General features: G+C 33.0%; 1 protein-coding gene across 1 annotated transcript in view; it reads left to right on the top strand.

Annotated features, from left to right (window-relative positions):
- Positions 1 to 19,878, top strand: part of EYA4 (EYA transcriptional coactivator and phosphatase 4) — a 379,107-nt gene that overhangs the window by 295,476 nt on the left and 63,753 nt on the right. The window contains 7 exon segments of the mRNA XM_078155123.1: positions 5,811 to 5,877; positions 5,879 to 5,901; positions 11,207 to 11,273; positions 13,567 to 13,709; positions 13,851 to 13,994; positions 15,414 to 15,493; positions 18,604 to 18,769. Coding sequence (XP_078011249.1) covers positions 5,811 to 5,877; positions 5,879 to 5,901; positions 11,207 to 11,273; positions 13,567 to 13,709; positions 13,851 to 13,994; positions 15,414 to 15,493; positions 18,604 to 18,769 — 690 coding nt within the window.

Genomic DNA, 19,878 nt, shown 5'->3' with positions numbered 1-19,878 from the left:
ACAACCACTTCTCCCCATCTTATAACTTCCTCAGAAATCATGGTGGTGATTTTAATCAGTCATTTTTATCATGTAGAAAATTTCACCCACAAAATTGTTCCTAGCAGTTATTAATACTCCTGTGGTCATGAAAAAAAAGTTTGTTTTTCCCAATAAACTAAGTGATTGATTTGTTAGATGGACCAACTATAAGAGCCATAAAATTTTTATTATAGAATTAGTATGTCCCCAACCTGTTATGGTTCCTCTTACAACATGAAAATAGTAAAAAGTCAGTGCTTTAAAAACATTGTAGTCCTTAAAACTGGCATTTCCCCCCAGTATGGAAATTAAGAAAGAATAAATCACAGTATCTGATGAGCCTACCAGCATGTTTCCAATAAGTTAGAATTGGAAAATGTTTCAAGTTTTGGATAAGTTAAAGAACAGAGTATTTTTCCATGAATGAAATGTCCCCAGACAATGTGTATTAAATTAATGAATATATGAAAAATATTTATAAAAGGTTTATGTGTGCTAAGCACTAAGCTAAGTGCTTGGGATACAAATTCAAAAGCTGATAAAGGAGTGGTGGCCAGGGACCAATATTTTGGTCTCAATGTTACAGAGAAAGTTAAGTCATAAGGAGTCATAGCACAATAGATTGACATACCCTTTCCATAAACAATGACACAGCTGATTTGATTACAGAATTGGAGTACTTATCAAGCTTCAGAGAAAAAATCAGGGAAAGTATACATATTCATAAAATTTGCAGATAAAAATTGAATGAAAGAAAATCTATAAATATAATTTTGAGTTATTTTAGTAAAAATGAGTTGTTCGGAAAAAATTTCTATTTTCCCTAATTTATTTTGTTGCTCTGTATGTTTATAGTTACTGAAAAACAATTATGATTATTTTGTATCAGCTATTAATCCCATAAATATAAAACTAACTTGTATTCTACTGACTAACAAATAATCCAGCTAATGAAGGAAAGTACAATTTAATCATTGTCTTTTCCCATTCTCTTTGCAAAACAAATTATTTTCCATTATCTTTTGCAGATAGTACCCAGATCTTTATTTCAGCCCTAATCACTCTGTTGAATTTCAGTCCCATACCACCAACTGTGTTTTGGACATATCAATCTGGATGCCTATCTGGCATTTGAAATTAAATATGTTCAAAAGAGAGCCCATTATCTTGCCCTGCAAACATTCCTTTCTCCAACTTTCCTATTACTGTTAAGGCCACTACCATCCTTCTAGTCACTGATAAGTAAAATCTTGTTATCATCTTTAATTACTTATTGACCCTCCCCCAATATATTCAATTTGCTGTCAAATCTTGTCATTTCTACTTCCGTAGCATTTCTCTTACATGCCCCTTTCTCTCCATTGGCACAGCTGCTCCCGTTGTATAGTCCCTCTTCACCTCATACCTGGAATATTACAATCCTCTACTAGCCACCATACACTCTATGATCTAGGTACTTTGGCATAATTGGTGTTCCCCACACAGAACACTTCAGCTTTTCGCTTTCTGATCCTTACACCTGGAGTGTCCCCCCTCCTCACCCCCTGTTTCATTTCCAACTCCTGGCTTCCTTGGCTTCCTTCAAGATGCAGCCCAGGTCCTCTTCTTCAGGAAAACTTGTATTCCTTCCTCCCCCTTCCCAAGTGAGTTTATTCTAAGATTACCTTATATTTACACAATATTTATCTTATAGACATATAGTTTTGTTGGGGGTTTTTTTTTTGTATACTCTGTCCCCCATTAGAATACAAGCTCCTTGAGAAGAGGGAAGTGTAGAGTCTGACATATAGTTGGTGCTGACTGAGGGACTGATTATTCAATTATATATACATACATGCACATATATGTATGTATATAAGTAGTAAGTGTCTCTGGCCCAGTGTCTTAGGACCATCTAGGATACATCTTCCCCTTAGTGTCCAGGTGTTCCTTGAGAGGTTCCAAGTAGGAGCATCTCCTCTCTAATATTATTAACTGGAGTCCCCACCATCCTTATTTCTCTCATTGCTAATTGCCAGTGAATGGCATCACAGTTCCATTTAACAACTTAATATTAACTTTTACAAAGGGATATTTACTTCAAAGATAGAACAATAATTGAGGTATCAATGTTTCCTCCCAACACCTTGGGGTCACATTTTCACTTATACCATCTTGGTCTTTGGGAAGAGTAAGCTCAAACTTAGCTCAGTTCCTACATAGAATTGGTCCACCAAAGTAATGTACAAAAGTAGAATTGCTGTTAGATGAGTCTTCATCTCAGCTACTACTATGTTAGCTCCCAAAGGTCATTCCTGAAAGTCAGTCATGCTTGTCTGAGGATTGCTGTTGAGCTGGCTACAAAGTTAGGATGCTAGGATGCCGGGACATATAGACACTTGTTCTTGATAATTGAAAACTCACAAGATTGGAAGCTTCAATCCTTTTACTAAAATGGGAAAGAAGAAACTCATGGGCCAAGAGCCAAATCCCATTTAAGAGGATAAATTTCAGCCTCCAAAGTCCTCTACATTTAAAGCATTGTGCCTCACAAGATGCTTCCAGTGAAGGAGTCCAACCAGTCCCACAGTAGCCAAGAGATTGAGAGAAAGAGACTAGGCAGAGGCTGACCCAACCCTTTTAGAATACACTAACAATTGTTGCTATGCAGCCAATTAAAAATAAAGATTTCTCTTAACTATGTAATTAGCAGACCAAAATCAGTTACAGAATGTCTACCACTCCACAGTCTCTCTGAGACATTTCTATTTTACATCATCAGAACTTTTCCAGAAGCAGGATCGCTCACCTCTACCACATGGGGAATTAAAGATTCAACAATGATGGAAACACAGAATGCATGATCAGAAAAACTTTCCTGATCACAAAAACTGTTACATATTAGAAAATATGGATAGATTGTTTTTTGATAACTTCATCTTGAAATGTTTAAGAAGTCAGATTGATCAAGTAACAGCTTATTTGTGATTCTACCTGAATGCTGGGACTTCCAATTAACTAGCATTTTCAGCTGTGCGGACTAACACTGTGGACGTGCACAGATGGACACATACAGACAGAATAAATAGACAACACATGTACCTCATCCCCACCCCCAATATCTATATCTACATGATAGATATGTACACATATATGCAAACACACACATATATATATTATATATATACATATATGTATATATCGATACACATATATTTGCAAACACATATATACACAAACATAAAACATTCATATATACATACAAAGAGAGAGTTTCTTCCCCACCCTCACCATTAAATTAATCTCTTTAGGATAGTTATTCCACTGTTTTTAAAATACAATTTAACTTTGACAATTCTCCTGATATGTCAGAAGTCATTATAGACCATAATATCTGGGATAGCTTTGGACTAGATTTCAAGTTTCCATGCATTAAAAAAGGAGGTAGAATTAGATGATCTCTGTCTAGTCCTATAATTCTGGTAAGTTTCAAAGAACAAACTACTAGCTGCAGCTTAAAATTTTTTGATACTTTTGAAAGACACACATTCATTTCATTATAGTGAATATATCTTGGCATTTTGCTGCTTAAGATTGTGTCCACAGGCACCACTCCTTCCATGCAATAATGAATCTTCTTTGGCCAAAAACAATTTACCATATATAATCTTGATTATTTGGAGGAGGTGCCTTGTAACTAGTATGAGTAATATACAGTTAAGAAAGGAAGCATAATCAAATATATGATCTTGGTGTTTTTTAAGCTCCATAAGAGTGTAAAGGATAAGGTGTGCATATAGGAATGAGGCTGATTGCCATAAGTGGTTTTTGTTCCTCATACTTTCAAATAAGCACACATGCCATAAGTGGAACATACATTACCAATAGCTTATTTCTGATGCTTTTTATTTCTTGAGAAAATGACAAACATTAATTCTCATTTATACCCATTTGAAAAAGGCCAGTATTGCTATCCCTCTTGTACAGATATGCCATAAAGCTTTGCCTAAATCCGAAGAGGGCCAAAGTTAAAAATGTCTGGGTGACATTTCTTGACCAGGCTTTGCTAATCACAAATATCAAAAGTTGAAGAGTGTGTTGCCTCAAAGTAAACAGCATTCTATCTGTATGTATCCACCTGTGCACGTCCACAGTGTTAGTCCATACAGCTGAAAATGCTAGTTAATTGGAAATCCCAGCATTCAGGAAGAATCACAAATCAACTGTTATTTGATCAATCTGACTCCTTCTTAAACATCTCAAGATGAAGTTATCAAAAAACAATCCATCCATATTTTCTAATATGTAACAGTTCTTGTGATCAGGAAAGTTTTTCTGATCATGCATTCTGTGTTTCCATCATCGTTGAATCTTTAATGAAGATGAAAAAGAGTCATTATCCTCAAAAATATAAATCTCATTTGTCCCTGAAAATTGTATCCCTGCCCTCAAAAAGAAAAGAAAGTTCTTGCTCTTAAGGAGTTTATATTCTAGTAGGGAGGGCAAAATATAAAAAGAAACTGAAAAATTGGGGGAAGGGAAGAAGACATCCTCATTGGCATGTTGGAGAAAGTCTGGATAACTAAAAGTGGAGTCCAGAGAGGAGTGAAGGCATGACTGGATTGAGTACTTTCCCTATGGAGACTCTGGGAAAAATCAGTCAATTAGAGGAAGAGACCACAGAGTCAGAATCTTCTACAAGTTTTCTTCTTACCCAAATATTGATCTGATTAGTTCTGATTCTTTTAAAGGATTGCCTAATTGTTGCTATGTGCATCCCATTATGATTACTTTTCTAACAGAATAGCATTGTGCATATATGTTTAGTCTGTGGTCAGCAATGACACCTGGCATGCTTTTTCCCACATACTTGATCATATTCAGCTATTTCTTGCTTTGCATTTCCAGAATTTATTGCTGCTGCTACACCACATTATTCAGTTTGTGACACAGTGATCTCAGGGGATACTAAATGGGAAATAATTCACAAAGAATTCCATTTCTATCCTTTCTACCTTGACATTTTCCAGTATCTTTTCTACAATGTGAAGAATATGGCAGAACCTTTATACTTCAATGCAAAGTATACATTGATTTTAATATTCTTCTCCAATAAATAAAACTGATAATGCTGGTAATTTGTGATAGGCCTTAACACCCATACAACAGAAGTTTCCAAATCATATACATGTATAGAAATGATATACCATGATATGCACAGTTGTATATTACGTCTAAATATCACTATTTGGAATTTGTTATGAAAGTATGTGGCTGCTTAGTCTCTGCTAGAAACAGGGAATAAAATGTAGTTTCTTACCTAATGCATCAATTAGTCCTAGTTCAACAATTTTATATAGTCTTGTTTTATTACTGTTTTATTGTTGTTTTATTGTTTTATTATTGTGCTTTTTAATGGGCTTATTGGAAAGAGCAAAGAATACCTTTTGATCATGAGTAAGAATGGAGAGGAGTGACCAAATATTTCTTCAATCTCTTAACTACAAAACCGGTGTGTAAGTGGTTAAGCTAAGAATTAAACTGTGTATAATTTTGTTTTACTTAAAATTAGCTATCTTTTAAAGCCAGGTTCTTGAGGAAATTAGCTCAGCTTAAGTGTTTTGAATTAAATCCTACATATAAATGCATGCTTTAGAAGATGAATTAATGAGACTTCATCATATTCTTACTTTTTTTCCCTTTGCATGTACATGTTAGCCAGCAAATCTCACTGTCAAACTGGGATGAGATATGAGATCGTGTGTGAAAATTTAGAAGTAAAACTCATGTCTGCTTATTCTTCTACATAGTGTCTCTTCTTGCAGTCAAAACAGAGCCCATGAACAACAATGAAACAACCACAACAACTGGAGATGGCGCTTGACACTTTTACTGGGTCAGGTAAAGCCTTAACCTTATGTGTTGTTATGTACACATTGGCATATTCATCATCCTTTCTTGTGAATAAGCCCCGTAAATTCAACAGTAGCTGCCGCTGTTAAAATACTTAGAATCATAAATGTTACTTTTACAAAGTAAAAAGAAAAAAAAACACTTCCCTTTTTAAAGAGAAACCTAGTAGTCATAAATCTCTTTTTAAGAATTATAACTGGTTCTACAAAAAGGTTTTAATTAAAATATAATTTTGCATATTTTAGATAACTTTTTAAAATTCACACTGAAATTCATGACAGTGAAATAATCATAAGTGGCTTTGGCGGTAATTATTGTACACAAAATGTTATTAATTTAATAAGTGGGTTGTGCTAGCCATAAATTTTATCCTTCCAGCATTGATAGTTAAATTATATAAATATCACCTTCTATCCATGACTCAGAATGTAAAATTGTACATTTGATTCTTTCTAAGTAACCTTGTTTCCTCTGTAGATTTTTTTTTAAATTCTTCTTTGTAAGCGGCTGAGTGAAAAGTATTAAAGGTTAATGGACTGCAGGAAAGCACATGTTGTTTGCATTAGAACATTAAATTGGATAGTGCTACCTTTAATATTAATGCATCAAGGGAAACAATAGTATAACTGTAAATATCAGCCCATTTTTAATGTAAATTCCTATGTAACTCCCAGCAGGTTAGTAAATAAGTTGACTTAGTCAAAAGTTTTACAAAATAAAGTCAAAATACCCTGCTGCTCATTAATTCTTTCTGGAAGTAATGGATTTTTACATTTCCTAAGAAGGTGAATATTTAACATATAAAATATTTAAAGTAATAGGATTTGGCTAGGTGTTGTATGTGTGCGAACTTGTATCTTTATAGAGTAATATATTTGGGGTGTGTGTGTGTGTGTGTGTGTGTGTGTGTGTGTTTATGTGATTATACTTTATGTCATGAAATTTTAGCTACATTCATCAAATAAAAGACCTAGTAACATATTTTTCTAGCTAGTAGACATAAATGCTATTCATCAAATTTCAGTATCAAAATAAATGGAAACTCACTACACACACTTATATTAATTAGTGGCAGAGGCACTATGAGAACTGGGCCTCCTGACTCTAGACAGACCCAGTGTTCTCACCAGAAGATTCTTCTACATAGCTAATGTGAACTTGCCCAGAACACTGGACATGAACTTAGCGAAATTTGAGATTAATCCTTCCTCCAACATTTACTAACCATATGAATTGGGGCAAGATCATTTAATCGTTACTTGCCCCAATTTCTTCATCTGTAAAATAGGGATATTAATAGCACCTACCTTCCAGGGCTGTTGTGAGGACAAAATGAGCTAATACTTATAAAGCACTTTGTAAATTGTAAAGAATTATATAAATGTTAGCTATTGTTGTTATCATTAAAATTGCAGAAGAAAATTCTATGTCCCCAAAATGCATTGAAAATAGATGACAGAAAATCAATTAAAATTTTGTAAAAACACAAAGATACAGCTTACGTGCAAATAGTATAAATCATGCATATATCAAAGCCATGATATTTTCTACCAGCCCAATAAGCAACTAATCTAGCATTTTCTTGAAAATGCTACTTGAAAATGATAAATAATATTAACTCCAGGCAGAGCAAATATGTATGCAAATAATAAGGAAAGGAACGATAAAATTCTAGAATTAACAATATAATTAAATAGCATCTTAATTCAGTTAGGGGAATATAGAATAATACAATCTGATAATACATTAATTATCAGAATGTTTTCTATGGAAATTAACTAATCCAACACACTTATTTTTCAAATGAAGAACAAGGGGCTCAGCAGGTTAAAGTTAATAGCTGTAAACAAAGTATTGGTAGCTCAACAAGTGCTTATTATCAATTTATTGATAGTTCAATGACAGAATCAGGTCTTGTGATCCCTTAGCCTGGTCCTTTCATTGTTATATCATTCTATATAAAATTGTGTTACAATTGATAGATAAATATATTTGACCTACACTGACTCTCAGTATTCTTCAGCAATATAATTTGGTATCAGATCACAAGTTATTTAGCTATTTATGATGATGATGACTCATTTACATTGTACTTTACAATTCGTGAAATATTTTTTCTCATGACAGCTCCTTGAAGCATTATAAGTATAATCTCCATTTTACTTATGAAGAAACAGAATCACAAAAAAAGTTTAGTGAATTTTTGATGGTCATACACCCTTTCAAATGATGGAGCTAAAATTTAGCTTTGAATTTGCAAGACATCTGCCTCCAAAGCTGAAGATATTACAGAGAATTTATTGAATTCATTTTCGGAACATATTAGTCAAGGGGTAAATTTACTCACTTTATTTGATAGCGAGGAATTCCATTATGTCAAAAAGAAAGAGAGAAAGAAAGAAAGAGAGAGAGAGAGAGAGAGAGAGAGAGAGAGAGAGAGAGAGAGAGAGAGAGAGAGAGAGAGAGAGAGACGGAAAGAAAGAAAGAAGAAAGAAAGAAAGAAAGAAAGAAAGAAAGAAAGAAAGAAAGAAAGAAAGAAAGAAAGAAAGAAAGAAAGAAAGAAAGAAATATGCAGTCAATGGTCAGTGTCCCAGGGCCAATAAGTGGCAAATGTAAAATGAAGACATTCTCTTAAAGTGATGCTCTCCATTGGTACACTTATCTAACTACACACTCAATTTTGACAACTTATCCAAGTAGAACCTTGATTTGATAAATAAAGTCATGCACCCAGGATCACATTAATCTTAGGCCCTTATATTAATTACCCTTACATCTGGTTGAAACAGAACAAAATGTTTGCCTTTTTAAAAGATTATATATCATTTTTAACCACCTAATGACACTCAACATGTAAACATCTCATTTTTAATGAGGCAAAAGAAAAGAAAATTCAGGAGCAGCTAAGTGGTGCAATGGATAGAGCACTGGCCCTGGAGTCAGGAGGACTTGAGTTCAAATCCGTCCTCAGGACACATAACACTCACTAGCTGTGTGACATTGGGCAAGACACAATCCCAATTTCCTCACATAAAAAAAGAAGAAAATTCAAATCACAAAGAAATTGGTGATGCTTTGTATATTTTAAGTTAGATTATCAATTAATTAACCAACAAACATTTATTAAGTATTTACTATATCTCCAGGCACATTACTAAGCACTGGGGAAAGAAAGAAAGAGAGAAAGAAATTGAGAAAGAGAGAAAGAAAAAGAAAGAGAAGTAAAATCAGCTTACAATTTTAATGTGGGAGGACATGGATATAAATTGATAATATAGATACTTACAGAGTAGGTGAAGATAATCTTAGAAGTGAAGTATTAGCAGATGGTGGGGGCAGGAAAGAACTCCTGTAGAAAGTATTGTTTGATCTGAGGCTTGATAATCCTGTGGGAGCATTTTCACAAACTAAAGGAAAGAAAAGCAAAATTGTCTTTAATTTCAATATGTAGGATTGCTGTGATATATGTGAATATATAAACATATATAAACATTACTGATGTCTTGCTTTGGGGAAAAAGGCAGTTCATTTAGCTGTTGTTAAATGTCTATCCATCCATCCTTTGCCACAGCTTTGTGGTAAAACCTCATATTTCCCAAAGCTAAGAAAAGCTGATTTTAAAACACATAAATTTCAAGTTTGCCAAAGTTTAGCCATTGAGGCAAGTGGGTATAATGATGTTTCATCTGTTCATATTTTTGGTTAAAAAATGGTAAAGACGTAATTAGAGGAGGGTTAAAATTCTCTCATGTGACTCAAATAAGCTAGACTTGAATTTTCCATGGCATACTGTTATGCAATATTTACTAAGTTCCCACATTATGGTACACACAACTTTTTGTTCTTAATGAGCTGAACTGATAAACCGTGGCCATTTTAAGTGCTTAAAAATCAAGAAGAACCTGAATAATGCAATGGTTCTTTTACATTGAATTGCATAAAATATCATTTATGACTGTTGTTTCACTAAAACTATTAACGTTAAATCAAAATATTATTGATCAACATTTATTTATTTTTCAAATCTGAGTCAAAGAGTTCTTGGAAGGGTAGATTTTACATCATTGTTTTATCAGCTATTTAAAATGTACTTTAAAGATTCAGAGCATACAGGTTAAAAAAAATACCTTAAATCTGTTAAATTTTGTATGCTTATAAAGCAATAGATCACAAGGTCCCTTAATGATATTTGGAAGTAGAAATATATCATGTTTCATAAAATAGTTAGGAACCTAAACCTATTTGTCACTTAAACAATTCTGAAGGTTTGGTTCTGGTATTATTACGAACAACTTACAAAGGATTTAGTACTTTGAAGTATAACTATGATTGATTAGACTAAAGTAATTCCAGCGCTACACTGTGTACTACTTTAATCTTTTTGAAAAGTGAATGAGCAGCAGATGGCCTAATAAAGACACTCTGTATGTTTGCCCAGTATGGATTTGCTCTGAAGGGATTGGTTCAACACTTTAGCGTACATATATTTGGAATACATCTGTCTTAGTCAAGACAGATGGCTGAAAGAAAAAGAAACTTCCGAACTATTTGAATTAGTCCAGTTTGGGGCAGTATTTGTGAATGAAATGTAAATAAGAGCTGACTATCACACTTCAAGCTCCTCTTGGAAGAGTATTTCTTTTGATAGTTAGAGACCATGGTAAAGGTGGCTATTACTATATTATTAAAAGTTTGTACTTTTATTTTTTAAAATGTTACCATTACTATTGCATGTGTGGTTTTGGCTAAAGGATGTTTTTTACTATCCTAAATTATTAATTCCCAATATAATGGATTAAAATGAAAATGCAAAATTGAATGTAACTAAATCAAAATTTGAACATTAAAACTTAACATTTGTAAACATCAATTTGGGGGAGAGAATTGGATTTGGAATAGATATACACATGAAACTTTGTTCACTGATCCTTCATTTGATATCAAAATCAATATTTGTGATGTATTATAACACTTTCTATTTGTGAAACTTCAATAAACTGCTGCCACAGAAATCTATAGTGACTTCAAACGATGAGTCCATGCTGTTTTCAGAAAATGTTTTTCCCCTGGGACAGAAGCTTCTTAGGGAGTCAGAATGCATGTATTCAGTGCTGGTATTAAAAACCACTAAGTGAAAATAAATTTTTGAAGAGTATTGTCACTTGGGATGCCACATATTGTTCAAGTAAATTGAACTACTAATACTTATTATTTTGTTAAAATTGTTATCATGTATCTTAATGAGATATAGTTATGTTGCAACTTCATATATACATATGTTTGTGTCTTGCAGTAATAACAAGTAGTGGCTACAGTCCCAGATCAACACATCAGTATTCCCCACAATTGTATCCCTCCAAGTAAGTGATCACTTTTTTCTGGTGTGTCAAAGCAAATTAATCAAAACTATTTTGTGATTTTACAAAAATCTCAATTTATAGGCTACAAATGACAGGTTATTTGGTAAGCTAACTAAAGATGAAGGCTCATCCCCTTCTATCTTGTCAAATTTAGATATGTATACTTGTTTTGGAAATGTTAATATTCATATTGTCCTAAGAAATGTAATAAATTCTGGTAGATGATGCTGGTTTTTACCAAAACAGATTCAACATTGGTATACTATATTTAATTAAATTTAAAGATATAATGTTTAAGCACAAACATCTCTACAGTTACAAGTTCAGACTTTACTGTTCGAATCATGAACATTCTGGTGAATTGCTTGACTTTTAAAAATATTATTAGGTTGAAACATTGTGTCAGATTTTTAGTTATGCTTCATTGTCTGAGGACAGTTTGTATATATTTTTTCTGGTCTATAATTGGTTTGCCAAACTTATTCATGTATTTCCATGTATACCAAGTTTTAACACTATTTAAAAGACAAATACAGATTTGTCTGGAAACAACTGTGTTCCCAGGTTTTGAATTTTACACGCGCACACACACACACACACACACACACACACACACACTATTTATGTATATGTATATATATATATGTGTGTGTGTATACATATATATAATATATATATATCTTAGTATAAATTCAATATGACTGTTTTCTAAGGAAGTAATAATATAGCTAAATAAAAGTTGTCATTTTCTTAGCTTTGAAGGATTGCATAATCAAATAGAGTCATTAACTTAAGGGGGAACAGAATAAATTGTAATGCAATTCTTTCCCTTTTCTTTTGTCTCACACTTCAACTATTCAGTTGCATGTGTACCTAGGGAATGGAAAAGTTAGGAGAAACAGACTTTTAAGTTACACATAGCTGGAAACATAGGCATGTGATATAATTCCATAAGGCTTTTTGACATGCCCTTATTTGAGATAATTTATCATAATGCAAGATTAATATTACTTATTTTTACTTTAAGAATATGAAATTTTATGTATTTCCATATATAGAGATGTACACACTATACTTATATTATCCATGGGAAGTTTTGATGTAAAACATTAATCCTACTTTTTTGTTTTAAGCAAAACTGAAGCAGTTACAGAAATATCATTTTTTTTACTTTAATGACCTTTTTTATAATTTATAAAATAATTCTAAGCCAAAATCAAATTATGTACTTTTTTATTGTAGGGTGAATAATACATTCATTAAAATTTACAGTGTTGTTGCTTCAGACTTTTCAGTTAACTTTTAGTGTGTGAACATAATCAAAGTTATGACCCTAAAAGTGGGAATCATCTAATCATTATACTGTGTGATCATGATCATATCACTCAACCTGTTCACAAACTTTCTGTTTCACATAGATGATATACCACGCATGCTTAATAAGAAGAATTATTAAGTCATGGCCAATCCTGGTGGCACTTTCCAAATATATACCATGAAACTTAAGCCAGATAGAAATAAGTATTTTAAGATTCTAAGTAAATTTTATACATACATACACACAGATATGTATATATATATATATATATATATATATATATATATATATACACATATATATATATATATATATATATATATATATATATATATATAATATATATATATATATATATATATATATATATATATATATATATATATATATATATAACTTAAAACTAGAAAGAAGTTTAGAAATCATCAAGTCCAACCACCCCATTTATCAAATGAGTAAGCTAAAGCCTAAGGAGGATCAGGGACTTGACAAAGATCATACTGATCATTTGTGGAAGAGCCAGGGCTAAAATTCACTTTGCCTGACTCCTAGTCCAGTACTCTATCCACTGCACCCCAAAATATATAATTAAATTGTGGAGTATTGTTATTGTTCAGTCATTTCAGTTGTGTCTGACTCTTTCGGACCCCATTGGGGGTTTCCTTGGCAAAGATACTGTAGTGGTTTGACATTTCCTTCCCCAGCTCATTTTACAGATGAGGAAACTGAGGCAAACAGTGTTAAGTGACTTGCCCAGGATCATATAGCTAGTAAGTGTCTGAGGCCAGATTTAAACTCAGATCTTCCCAACTCCAGGCCAGTGCCCTATCCACTGCACCTCCTAGATGCCCAAATTATGGATAGAGAGGCAGATTCCCATTTGGAATTTCAAAGGTTTTATTATTTAAAAGATAAGCTGTCTTAATGAATGTATAATCTTTGTTGCCACAGTAATGCTATTTTTCTGATATTTAGGCCCTATCCACACATTCTTTCTACACCAGCAGCTCAAACAATGTCTGCCTATGCGGGACAGACTCAGTATTCAGGAATGCAGCAGCCAGCAGTGTACACAGCCTACTCACAGACAGGACAACCTTACAGCTTACCCACTTACGGTATTTTGCATCTCATTTCTGTTCTTTCATTATAAGTGGGAGACTCTACTAGTTGGTAATTTTATTTTCTTGTGCCATCTGCAACTGAGGATTCCACTAAGTTAATTATTAAATCGCTTTGAATATTAATTGCTCACCCAGATTTAGGTGTGATGTTACCAGGAATCAAGACAGAAAGTGGACTTTCACAGACTCAGTCACCACTACAGACGGGGTGCCTCAGTTACAGCCCAGGGTTTTCTACCCCGCAGCCAGGCCAAACACCCTATTCTTATCAAATGCCAGGTGAGTAGCTGTGCATTAACCACAGTAGAAGATGACTTCATAGGATGCAGACTGGAAATAAAGTCTACAATAGAAGGAAATTTTCTATGGTGTTTGCAAAACTTCATTACATAAGACAAGGAACAGATAGAAATATGAGGAAAAGTTTTAAACATACCTTATGAAAACCAATCTATTATAAAGTTTAAAGTACATGACATCACCCTGAGCCCAAGTCCGGACAAAATGTTCTCCAAACCAGTGATGACAAAATTATCCATTCAATTAATACTTTGAGTTTCCTTTGGGGCTCTCTAAAATATTCATAACAGAAATATGTTTTTATTATTTAGGAAGTCCCAAATGCTCTTTTGTTAGCTTTAAAAGTGAATTAGCAACTTTGAGCAAATTTTTACAATAATCAGTGAATATTGATGTATGTGTGTGATTTTTCCTTGGTAAAATAACTTTATCCATAATCTAATATCTGATAAGTAGAATTTGCCATTTTTTTCTTTTCACAAATATTCAACTCTGTCTTGTTTTATAAACATCATTTGACTTTTATTTTGGTGTCCATAATCTGAGGGGTTTTTTTTCTTGTTTTAAGGAAGGGTAATTCTGATTATTATATGGTACTTGTGTAAAAAAAAAACTGGTGGTAGAATGGAAATATTGTTACAAAGGGACTTATTTTTATTTTCTTCAATATTAGCTTTGAATTTTGAATCATGAAAATAGAGCTACTAATGTTTTGAATGATTTCTGTATTCAATACTCAATTCAACAAATTAGTTAATAAAGCTATAAAAAGTTAGATTGATTTACTAAAATGAATTTTAACATTCTGCTTCTTCTCTCTCTTCCTCTCTCCTCCATTTTTTCTTTCTCTGCCTTTCTTTTTTTCTCTCTTTTTATCTCTTTCTCAACTCTAAATGTGTTGCCATTTTTATTTCCATACTTCCTGGTAGAAAAGAACCACAGAAATAACTAATTGAATAAAGCAGGCATGTTTCATGTTTGTAGTCAAAGTGAAATGACATACAAATATATTTTTGTATAGTGACTTAATTCTTACAATTTGTCATAAACAATCTCAGTTTGAGTCAGTAGCTCAGAGCTTAGAATGTTTTAGAGAGTATGAACTTATAAGCCTTAGAGGCTTTTTTGGGTGATAGCACAGTAGAATTCTCATATGCTCATGCTTATGAATATGAGACCTGTACAGAATACACACTAACATATTTTAAAATATTTTCTTTAAATTTACATGTAGAAAATAACACACCAAAGTTGGGAGTGTTTTTCCTCTTATTATCTGATAGAAGATAATAAATAATCATTGACTTTTAACAAAAGTTTGTATAGTTTTTTAAGTGAAATATTTTAATGTATAATCTAAGTAATCATTTTAAAACATAATCTATTCTTTATTCTTAGGTTCTAGTTTTGCACCATCATCTACTATTTATGCAAATAATTCTGTTTCCAATTCAACGAATTTCAGTAGCTCACAGCAGGTATGAATTTTAAAAAAACTTAACCATTATTACATGTTTAATGAAAATTCTTCAGGTTACAAAATAATTGCATATTAGTATTTGATGTGCCTTCTTACAAATGAGTTTTCAGTACAATAAAATTTCTGTTATTTGAAATCCTGAGGAATGATTTTGTTCTCAGTTACAAAGTTTTTCATCAGTGTCCAAGGGTTTCTGCTATTAAGACACCAAACTTTGTTATTTTATTCCCTTTAACTCAATTTTTTCCAAAATGCATTGTATAGCTCCTTGACATCATAAATACTGAATACTGATCACAATCTAGGCTTTTTTGATATCCCAGGGTCACCATAAATATGATTAATTGTGCTAGACCATAACATAGTAATACCTCAGAACCTAATGTGCAAGACAAGTTTGCCCCAACATTAAAGAGCCCCAGAGTTTTATGTTTTTTTTTAAAAAATTCTTGTTATCTTCTTTTATTAGAGTATTTTCATCCTTTATCCATAATTTTAGGTCTACAAGGGACCTTAAACATCTTCTAGTCAATCCCCTTATTTTATAAATACGGACATAGAATTCTGAGAGTTTAAGTACTAAGTCCATACAAGTAAGAAGTGGAAAAGTTAGGACCTGGACCAAGGTCCTCTGGCTCTCAAACCAGCACTCTCTTCCATTGTTCTCCTCTTACACTAGCAGGCTGTTAACTCTCAGTTCTCAGTAGAGTGTGAGTGTGTGCTTTTAGCACTACTCATTCTAATTTGTTGCTATGTGTCTGCCATGGACTTAGAAAAAAATATTTTTTTTTATAATTTGGGTAAATCAAGAGTAGACAGGCTCAAAATGAGAGTCTAAAGAGTCCTCTTTGTGAGGACCTGAGGAATGGTCTTTGTAAATGTAGGGAATTATTGATAACAATTTTGTTTGTGTAAAGGTATTTTTTTTGTTTGTTTCTTTGATTCCTTGTTCCCAGATATGTTTTCAGTCATAGAAGCTTTCAGAAAACTGGATTTTGAATAAAAATAATGTTACCACATGCTAGATATATATATATATATACACACACACACACACACACACACACACACATATATAATTTCATTTGCATTGGTATTAATTGCATTTCAGTTAAGACTATAAGTCACCTTCTACTCAGTAAATGGTTTTCTAGAGTTATTGGAGCTTAAAATTTTACCACTCTATGGTCATGTTGAAGATGAGTCTTTCCAAATTAGCTAGGCTAGTACTCAGATGATGGACATCTCAGACCAATACTCAAAGTTTGTTACTGTTGTTGTTGTTGTTGTTGTTGTTTTGTTTTGTTTTATTTTGCTTTTTCCATTTTAGTACAAATTGCTAGAGCTTGTACTTTGCTGGTATGAACCCAGAGAACCCAGGGTAGCCTCCATATTAAAGTGAAAAGTTGGAGTTGGCCTTCATACTTTATGGGATTTTTGTGTAATTATTGCCATCTTAATATGTTTAAAATGCTTCCAAAGTATTTCTCTTTCCTATTATTAGCATAATTATATTTGTTGTTTTCTAAGGAATTATTTTTTTATTGTGAAGATGATTACAATAACAGAAATTATGGATATAAAAAAATTAGTGAGCATATGTATTTAGGACATGGCCAATGAACTGTTCTACTTAACTGTACTTACTTGTTAAAAGAGAGGTATATATTCTGTGGTGGTGGTTGTTCTTGTTACTGGTTTGTTTGTTTTTTCGGTGGGAGGGGTGATAGTGGAGAGGGAGAGGCACTCATTGGAAGAGATAATGATATAAAATGAAAAAAAAATCAAATTACAAAAGTATAAAGAGATAATTAGATTAATTAGAAATGCATGAAAATGGTATTTAATTGTTTTTCCCTATATTTTGGGGAATGTAATATATTCAAAATAAAACTTTGAATCCAAATGCAAAAGGACATTCTAAAAATAATTGTAATAAAAGAGTTGATTAGAGAAACTTGCAATAATGCCCAGTTTTTATTTTATAGATACATTTTCCAATAGGAAAGGAGATGATCAAAAATCATTCCATCTGCTTTAAATCTATATCCAAAAGTTAAAATCATTGCAAAAGCAGTCTCAGAAAGAGAAACATTTGAACGTACATGGTTTTTTTAAAATGAAACAAAGATCTCACTAAGTACTCTAATTGTGAGAGTTTTGACGTGAGGGAGTCTTCAAATTTGGTCCTCTCCTTCATCTCCCACCCTTTCTTTTTCTTTTTTTTTTCTCTTTCTTTCACCATCAAAAAAAAATTACCAGGAGATGCCTAAAGAGTCTAGGTGGAAAGTGAGAAAGGAAGTCTCATTCCTTTGTATAGATAAGGATCTCTCGTATTTGTGGATGGATTATGCAGACCTTCAGGGCTTTTTAAGCTCCTCTCTTCTTCACTCTCTCCCCCGGGTCTATTACAACTGCTGCCCAGGATAGTTAAGCACCTTTGAATATGGAAGATGCCTACCAAAAATATTTTTACTCAAACAGGCTTCATTTGAAATATAATGATGTGGAGTGATAGAATACATTTGTGTAGCACTTTATAACTTGCAAAGCACTTTTCTCCATCATAACCATTAGGTAGGTACTGTAAATACTATTATTCCCATCTTTCACATGAGCAAACTGAGTCCCAGAAAGATTAAATAACTTGCCGTGGTCACTCAGGTAATTAGTTGTAGAACTGGCACTGAAACTTAGGTCTCTTTGCTAGATATCCAATGTTCTTTCTCTTCTATCCCCCTGCTCCTCTGAAGTAAGTGGAACCAAAAAAAAATTGTTGGTTTGACTGCTTAGGATATCTCAGATACTGTAGAGGGATCCATGAAATAGAAAAGAGAGGAAATCCTTCAACATAAGGATCATCTATGGAAGATTTATGGAAGGGCATGAACAGGCATTGCCCTGACTGAGAAGTTATTGAATAGGTTATCATTTGCACCAGTACAGGGAAAACCCACATGCATAAGACTGCAGATTCATTGAAGTACGGCAGCGTAGCTAACTTCATTAGTGTAGTTCTCTCTCCTGTACTCCTTCGTGGCACATATAGAAGTCTGAACCCTGATCAGAGGAGTATCTTCGATTAATGCATTTCAATTATTGTTTCAGGATTATCCATCCTATACAGCCTTTGGCCAAAACCAATATGCACAGTATTATTCAGCATCAACATATGGAGCATACATGACTTCAAATAACACAACTGATGGCACATCTTCATCCTCATCAACCTATCAGTTGCAGGAATCTCTCCCTGGACTGACTAGTCAACCAGGTACAGATCTCCATTCAGGTGAAATACTTTCATATTTTTGTTGTATATGCTACAGTGTGGGAAATATTTCAAAATGGTGAATGAGATCATTCAGACAATTACCTTGACAGTATATAAGGTCAGATGTCACACTTCTTTTGACATTTTAAGAGATTTTTTTCATTTTGTTAAGCAACAATTAAAAGAGATTGTAACTATAGAAGTGACAGTATAAATACGAGTGTAAATTTTCAAAATGGAATGGAGTCATAACTAGAGACGTTTTGTCTACAGCAAGTGGCTGAGTGCATACCTTCAACTGAGGAAAGGCTGGGATACTTTCCAACTGGGAGAAGCAAGACAGAATCTAGGAAAAAGCCTACTCTAGGCCATCATCTTATATCTTAATATTTTAGCAAATTATTCTTATTAACTTGGTACAAGCTTTGTTACTTTTATGCTATGGAAAAATGTAGGTGTTTTTACCTTTTAAATTTGACACGTGAGGGGAGCTATGTGTCACAGTGGATAAAGCTTCAGCCTTGGAGCCAAGAGGACCTGAGTTCAAATCTGGCCTCAGGCACTTGACACTTACTAGCTGTGTGACCTTGGGCAAATCACTTAACCCTGATTGCCTCACCAGAAATAAATAAAGTTGGCCCATAGAGGAATACTGGTTGCCTTGCCCTGATTACGACTCTGAGATTAGTAGTACAGTTTATCATGTAAACAACTTTGATGACCTAGCATAAAATGTTATTTTCAGAGAATGTAACTAAAAATGACTTCATGCTTATGGGGTTGTATATTTCAAGCATATGCTTGGGGCATTCATTATTCTAGCTATTAGCTATTTCCTGTATTCCCAGAACTTTGTATTGCTAGTGGAGAATAATTGCATATCTATGTTTGATCACTGCATATGTCTTTGATACCAGTGAAAAAAAACAATATCACGTGAATACTACTATACCTCTATACTTTTTCCTATAGTATTTTAATGAAACATTATTTGTTGATACATACATATTTGAAATAGTATGTACAAATAAACAAAATGTGGAAAGGGTTTTATTAAACATTTTCTATGTGTTTAAGAAGGATCTAAATTATATGTTTCCTCTCCATAT

Source organism: Phascolarctos cinereus, unplaced genomic scaffold, assembly GCF_003287225.1.
Source record: "Phascolarctos cinereus isolate Bilbo 61053 unplaced genomic scaffold, phaCin_HiC Scaffold_5;HRSCAF=322, whole genome shotgun sequence".
In the NCBI taxonomy this organism is placed as follows: Eukaryota; Metazoa; Chordata; class Mammalia; order Diprotodontia; family Phascolarctidae; genus Phascolarctos; species Phascolarctos cinereus.
The sequence above is the reverse complement of the archived record's forward strand: the minus strand, read 5'-3'. Positions and strand labels throughout refer to the sequence as shown.